Source organism: Salvelinus alpinus, chromosome 20, assembly GCF_045679555.1.
Source record: "Salvelinus alpinus chromosome 20, SLU_Salpinus.1, whole genome shotgun sequence".
Taxonomy (NCBI): Eukaryota; Metazoa; Chordata; class Actinopteri; order Salmoniformes; family Salmonidae; genus Salvelinus; species Salvelinus alpinus.
Window position 1 is genome coordinate 24,384,904 of NC_092105.1, and position 7,500 is coordinate 24,392,403.

General features: G+C 49.1%; 1 protein-coding gene across 2 annotated transcripts in view; it reads left to right on the plus strand.

The window, feature by feature from the left end:
- LOC139546548 (ephrin type-A receptor 3-like) overlaps positions 1–7,500 on the plus strand; it is a 148,785-nt gene that overhangs the window by 74,573 nt on the left and 66,712 nt on the right. For both annotated transcript variants that reach the window (XM_071355052.1, XM_071355051.1), the window contains exons 4-5: positions 999–1,154; positions 2,866–3,201. In XM_071355052.1, the coding sequence (XP_071211153.1) occupies positions 999–1,154; positions 2,866–3,201 (492 nt within the window). The remainder of the gene's footprint in view (positions 1–998; positions 1,155–2,865; positions 3,202–7,500) is intronic.

Below are 7,500 nucleotides of genomic sequence, written 5' to 3' on the forward strand. Positions count from 1 at the left end.
GGGGTATGTATGTCTATTTGAAGTGTCTGAAAATACAATTATACAAGTGGTTAGACATTTTCAACACACAAACGTTTTAAAAAACCATGAAAGACTATCATGCACGTTGTTGATGTTAGTTGTATGTGTACAGTGAATGATGAATACTAGTTACTCAGCCTTCCCCCATTCTAACAGCTGCATTTCCATATTTTATACTTGGTCTTGGATGGGTCTGAGAGAGCGGGAGAGAGGCATTGGTGAAACATACAGTTCTTTCATTTTGTATTCTTCCCTCCCATTACCCCTTGGTATAGATTTGTCGGGGGGTTCTGTGTGTGTGTGTGTGTGTGTGTGTGTGTGTATGTGTGTCTGTGGGTTCATATACTCACGGTCATAAGAGAAGATTAAAGTAATTAATCTAGCATGTATAGTAATGAAACGTTTGATTGGAAAAATCCATCCCCCCTCCCTCCTCATCTCCCGTCTTTTGTTTCCTGTTGTCCTGTCTCTCTCCATCTGTATGTGTCTTTTGTTCTGTCTTTTCTTTTCTAGTTATACATCTTGATTATTAATTATACGTTTATTTCTCTGTGGACATTGTTATTGTCAATTTTGCTGTGTAGCCTGTATACTCACCACCTCTCTCTTCCCTCCTCCCTCCCCTCCCCTCTCTCTCTTCCCTCCTCCCTCCCCTCCTCTCTCTTCCCTCCTCCCTCCCCTCCTCTTTCTCTCTTCCCTCCTCTCTCCCCTCCTCTCTCTCTCTTCCCTCCTCCCTCCCCTCCTCTCTCTCTCTTCCCTCCTCCCTCCCCTCCTCTCTCTCTCTTCCCTCCTCCCTCCCCTCCTCTCTCTCTCTTCCCTCCTCCCTCCCCTCCTCTCTCTCTCTCTTCCCTCCTCCCTCCCCTCCTCTCTCGCTCTTCCCTCCTCCCTCCTCTCTCTCTCTTCCCTCCTCCCTCCCCTCCTCTCTCTCTCTTCCCTCCTCCCTCCCCTCCTCTCTCTCTCTCTCTCTCTCTCTCCAGCATGCAGAGCAGGGTTCTATAAGTCTCTGCTGGGTAACGTCCAGTGTTCTAAGTGTCCACCTCACAGCTTCACCCATCATGAGGGAGCTCTACACTGTGGCTGCGAGAAAAACTACTTCCGCGCTGATGGAGACCCGCCATCTACAGCCTGCACACGTAAGTCTCTGTGTTTGTGAGTGAGAGCCAAAAATAGTTTACTCTCTGAAAGTACTGTTTGTTTATTCTCTAAACTGTTTTAGCTGCTATGTCTCTGAGGACAATATCTTGCGCTCTCGCTCTCTCTCTGAGCTGTATCCGGATGGTTCACAGAAGCAGATGGCTGATGCCAAGCATGCTTAACTACAGTACCCAGAAATCACTGCCCTGGCAGCTCTGATGACTGCCACCATATGACACCCACTGCATCAGCCATGTCTGTAGTCCCTGGGGGGAGTTAAGGACAACCAGAGCAGACCTTTATTTCCAGTTTCCTCCTGTTTATTAGGGAGAGTCCTGTTTTACAGCCCTAAAACCTTTATAGACTAAGTAAATGAGCAGGAGTCTGGGAAGGAACATAGAGATCGGAGAAGAATATAGATTTACACATGTATGATATGATCTCCACCCACTGTCCTACTGTTCATATCACATCTGGTAATCTATATATCTAGACATGACACACCATACGTGGGAGCCTCAGGTCAAAGACACGTAAAACCCAGAGCTCTAGTCTCATCAGTATTATGGCTCGGCTGCTAGATAGGCGTAGTGAATGTACAGTAGAGTGGAGGAGCTAGAACAGTAGAGGACTGTGGAGTTGACTGTATCCGCTGTCTGAACCCCAGCACCTCAGACAAACAAACAAACAAGGCTTTATATTGTCAAAGTCAACCCTACTCACCCCATCTCCTCCCTCGTTCAATTCTTTGCTGAGGATCTCTCCGTAGTTCTGGTTAGCTCCCTGTGTAATTATCCCCTCAGGTCTGACATTAAAGTCTGGAAATATTCAGAGAATCTGTTCACAGTAAGAACATGTCATTTCCATCTGCCAGTGAGAGTTTGAGGTTTGGCCTGAACCAGTGTTCTGTCCTTCTTCCTCCCTGTGACTGGTGGCTGAACTGACTCTGCTGCCCAAAGGGACAGACTGCTGTCACTCAATCACACACACAATTGTATTAATATAATATATATTTTTACCCCCCCACTCTCTCTCTCTCAATTCAAATGGGATTTATTGGCATGGGAAACGTGTTTACGTAGCCAAAGCAAGTGAAATAAACAATAAGCAAAAGTGAGAAGACACAAAACAATATCAACAAAAAACTATTAGAAATGAACAGTGAACTCTCTCTCTCTCTCTCGCTCTCGCTCTCGCTCTCGCTCTCGCTCTCGCTCTCGCTCTCGCTCTCTCTCTCTCTCTCTCTCTCTCTCTCTCTCTCTCTCTCTCTCTCTCTCTCTCTCTCTCTCTCTCTCTCTCTCTCTCTCTCTCTCGCTCACTCTCTCTCGCTCACTCTCTCTCTTTCTGTCTCTCTCTCGCTCACTCTCTTTCTACGTCTCTCTCTTTCTGTCTCTCTCTCGCTCACTCTCTCTCTACGTCTCTCTCTGTCTGTCTCTCTCTCGCTCTCTCTCTCTCTCTCTCTCTCTCTCTCTCTCTCTCTCTCTCTCTCTCTCTCTCTCTCTCTCTCTCTCTCTCTCTCTCTCTCTCTCTCTCTCTCTCTCTCTCTCGCTCTCTCTCTCTCTCTCTCGCTTTCTGTCTCTCTCTCGCTCACTCTCTCTCTCCGTCTCTCTTTCTGTCTCTCTCTCGCTCACTCTCTCGCTCTGGCTTTGTCTCTCTCTCTCTCTCACTCTCACTCTCTCGCTCACTCTCTCTCTGGCTCTGTCTCTCCAGGTCCTCCCTCAGCTCCTCGTAATGTGATCTCAGTCATCAACGAGACCTCAGTGATTCTGGACTGGTCCTGGCCGGAGGACACGGGAGGTCGTAAGGACGTTACCTTCACCGTGCTGTGTAAGCGCTGCAGGCCTGGCCAGAGGGTGTGTGAGGCATGTCGCAGCAATGTGCGGTTCCTCCCTCGCGCTGCGGGCCTGCAGAACACTACCGTTACCGTGGGAGACCTGCTGGCTCACACCAACTACACTTTCGAGATTGAGGCTCAGAATGGAGTGTCCCAGTTAGCCCCAACCATGAGGCAATATGCTGCTGTGACCATCACTACCAACCAAGCAGGTAAGGCCGGAGATGCACAAACACACTCTTGTGCACACACACACCCATTGATGTTCACGGACGCACACAAACACAAGGGCATGCACATCAACACACACACCTATAGACACACACACAGGCACACTACACACACACATAAACGTACATGCATGCATTCCAACCATCAGCTCTGGACATTTACAAGGAGATCCTAGCCAGTATACTTCAGAGTTTTATCACCAGTATCAAATGTCTCCCTCCTCACAAATACACTCTGTATAAAACTTTGTGTTGTTTTTCAGCTTTTACAGACAGTCGTTATAATGGAATGGGTTCACATCAACCCCTCATATAAACATTCTCACGCATGCATGCGCACAGGAACACACACACACACACACACACACACACACACACACACACACACACACACACACACACACACACACACACACACACACACACACACACACACACACACACACACACACACACACACACACACACACACACACACACACACACACACACACACACACACACACACAGGGATGGGTTGCTCACATCGATCTCTCATATAAACATTCTCCACACATCCCAAACCAGAGACAACGGGGAGGGAGGACTTGGCCCAGTGAAAGTCCCTCACAGAGACAAATCAATCTCTCTGCAGCGGATTGTAACAAACCTCAACATTCCAATACCAAACTAGGAATGCATGCATGATGGCTATAGTTCACTACACCCTCCCACTCCTTCCCTCACTCCATACATCCCTCTCTGTGGTTTTTCCTCTCTCTCCTTCTCTCTTTCTCTCTGTCTCTGTCTTTCTTCTCATTCCTCAACCATCCATACACATCTCTCTGTTACGGCCCTCGTTGGTCGAATGAAGAGTGGACCAAAGCGCAGCGTGGAAAGTGTTCATGATTCTTTTATTTCAAAAACACTCAAACAAAATAACAAACGTGAAAACGAAAGCGCACAGTTCTGTCAGGCAGAAAACACGAAACAGAAATCAAGATCCCACAAAACCCAAAAGGAAAATGACAACTTATGTATGATCCCCAATCAGAGACAACGATAGACAGCTGCCTCTGATTGGGAAACACACACGGCCAAAAACAAAGAAATAGAAAACATAGACTTTCCCACCTGAGTCACATCCTGACCTAACCAAACATAGAAAATAATAAGGAACTCTAAGGTCAGGGCGTGACACTCTCTCCCTCTGTTCTCAGTCATACCTGTGTGTTGATGTTTAGGTGCTGACTCCAACCCATTACAGTCATTTGTGCCTCTAAGATTTTCCTTTCTGGTAGTCTTATGTCTTACTCTCTCCTTACCGACTTGGAACAGACATCAATTCAACGTCTATTCTACGTTCGTTAAACGTAATTTCATTGAAATGACGTGGTTGATGAAATGACAAGGTTGATTGGAGCAGTATGTACCCAGTGGGTCTCTGTTTGCTGGGACATTGGGTCCGGTCTCCTCTCTTGTTGTAGAGCAGCAGTAGATGAATGTCTCTGTCTGCTGGGACATTGGGTCCGGTCTCCTCTCTTGTTGTAGAGCAGCAGTAGATGAATGTCTCTGTCTGCTGGGACATTGGGTCCGGTCTCCTCTCTCTTGTTGTAGAGCAGCAGTAGATGAAGGTCTCTGTCTGCTGGGACATTGGGTCCGGTCTCCTCTCTTGTTGTAGAGCAGCAGTAGATGAATGTCTCTGTCTGCTGGGACATTGGGTCCGGTCTCCTCTCTCTTGTTGTAGAGCAGCAGTAGAGGAAGGTCTCTGTCTGCTGGGACATTGGGTCCGGTCTCCTCTCTCTTGTTGTAGAGCAGCAGTAGATGAATGTCTCTGTCTGCTGGGACATTGGGTCCGGTCTCATCTCTCTTGTTGTAGAGCAGCAGTAGATGAAGGTCTCTGTCTGCTGGGACATTGGGTCCGGTCTCCTCTCTTGTTGTAGAGCAGCAGTAGATGAAGGTCTCTGTCTGCTGGGACATTGGGTCCGGTCTCCTCTCTCTTGTTGTAGAGCAGCAGTAGATGAATGTCTCTGTCTGCTGGGACATTGGGTCCGGTCTCCTCTCTCTTGTTGTAGAGCAGCAGTAGATGAATGTCTCTGTCTGCTGGGACATTGGGTCCGGTCTCCTCTCTCTTGTTGTAGAGCAGCAGTAGATGAATGTCTCTGTCTGCTGGGACATTGGGTCCGGTCTCCTCTCTCTTGTTGTAGAGCAGCAGTAGAGGAAGGTCTCTGTCTGCTGGGACATTGGGTCCGGTCTCCTCTCTTGTTGTAGAGCAGCAGTAGATGAATGTCTCTGTCTGCTGGGACATTGGGTCCGGTCTCCTCTCTCTTGTTGTAGAGCAGCAGTAGATGAAGGTCTCTGTCTGCTGGGACATTGGGTCCGGTCTCCTCTCTTGTTGTAGAGCAGCAGTAGATGACGGTCTCTGTCTGCTGGGACATTGGGTCCGGTCTCCTCTCTTGTTGTAGAGCAGCAGTAGATGAAGGTCTCTGTCTGCTGGGACATTGGGTCCGGTCTCCTCTCTCTTGTTGTAGAGCAGCAGTAGATGAAGGTCTCTGTCTGCTGGGACATTGGGTCCGGTCTCCTCTCTCTTGTTGTAGAGCAGCAGTAGATGAATGTCTCTGTCTGCTGGGACATTGGGTCCGGTCTCCTCTCTTGTTGTAGAGCAGCAGTAGATGACGGTCTCTGTCTGCTGGGACATTGGGTCCGGTCTCCTCTCTTGTTGTAGAGCAGCAGTAGATGACGGTCTCTGTCTGCTGGGACATTGGGTCCGGTCTCCTCTCTCTTGTTGTAGAGCAGCAGTAGATGAATGTCTCTGTCTGCTGGGACATTGGGTCCGGTCTCCTCTCTTGTTGTAGAGCAATAGTAGATGAAGGTCTCTGTCTGCTGGGACATTGGGTCCGGTCTCCTCTCTCTTGTTGTAGAGCAGCAGTAGATGAATGTCTCTGTCTGCTGGGACATTGGGTCCGGTCTCCTCTCTCTTGTTGTAGAGCAGCAGTAGATGAAGGTCTCTGTCTGCTGGGACATTGGGTCCGGTCTCCTCTCTTGTTGTAGAGCAATAGTAGATGAAGGTCTCTGTCTGCTGGGACATTGGGTCCGGTCTCCTCTCTCTTGTTGTAGAGCAGCAGTAGTTGAATGTCTCTGTCTGCTGGGACATTGGGTCCGGTCTCCTCTCTCTTGTTGTAGAGCAGCAGTAGATGAATGTCTCTGTCTGCTGGGACATTGGGTCCGGTCTCCTCTCTCTTGTTGTAGAGCAGCAGTAGATGAATGTCTCTGTCTGCTGGGACATTGGGTCCGGTCTCCTCTCTCTTGTTGTAGAGCAGCAGTAGATGAATGTCTCTGTCTGCTGGGACATTGGGTCCGGTCTCCTCTCTTGTTGTAGAGCAGCAGTAGATGAAGGTCTCTGTCTGCTGGGACATTGGGTCCGGTCTCCTCTCTCTTGTTGTAGAGCAGCAGTAGATGAATGTCTCTGTCTGCTGGGACATTGGGTCCGGTCTCCTCTCTCTTGTTGTAGAGCAGCAGTAGATGAAGGTCTCTGTCTGCTGGGACATTGGGTCCGGTCTCCTCTCTTGTTGTAGAGCAGCAGTAGATGAAGGTCTCTGTCTGCTGGGACATTGGGTCCGGTCTCCTCTCTCTTGTTGTAGAGCAGCAGTAGATGAATGTCTCTGTCTGCTGGGACATTGGGTCCGGTCTCCTCTCTCTTGTTGTAGAGCAGCAGTAGATGAAGGTCTCTGTCTGCTGGGACATTGGGTCCGGTCTCCTCTCTCTTGTTGTAGAGCAGCAGTAGATGAATGTCTCTGTCTGCTGGGACATTGGGTCCGGTCTCCTCTCTCTTGTTGTAGAGCAGCAGTAGATGAAGGTCTCTGTCTGCTGGGACATTGGGTCCGGTCTCATCTCTCTTGTTGTAGAGCAGCAGTAGATGAAGGTCTCTGTTTGCTGGGACATTGGGTCCGGTCTCCTCTCTCTTGTTGTAGAGCAGCAGTAGATGAAGGTCTCTGTCTGCTGGGACATTGGGTCCGGTCTCCTCTCTCTTGTTGTAGAGCAACAGTAGATGAAGGTCTCTGTCTGCTGGGACATTGGGTCCGGTCTCCTCTCTCTGGTTGTAGAGCAGCAGTAGATGAAGGTCTCTGTCTGCTGGGACATTGGGTCCGGTCTCCTCTCTCTTGTTGTAGAGCAGCAGTAGATGAAGGTCTCTGTCTGCTGGGACATTGGGTCCGGTCTCCTCTCTCTTGTTGTAGAGCAGCAGTAGATGAATGTCTCTGTCTGCTGGGACATTGGGTCCGGTCTCCTCTCTTGTTGTAGAGC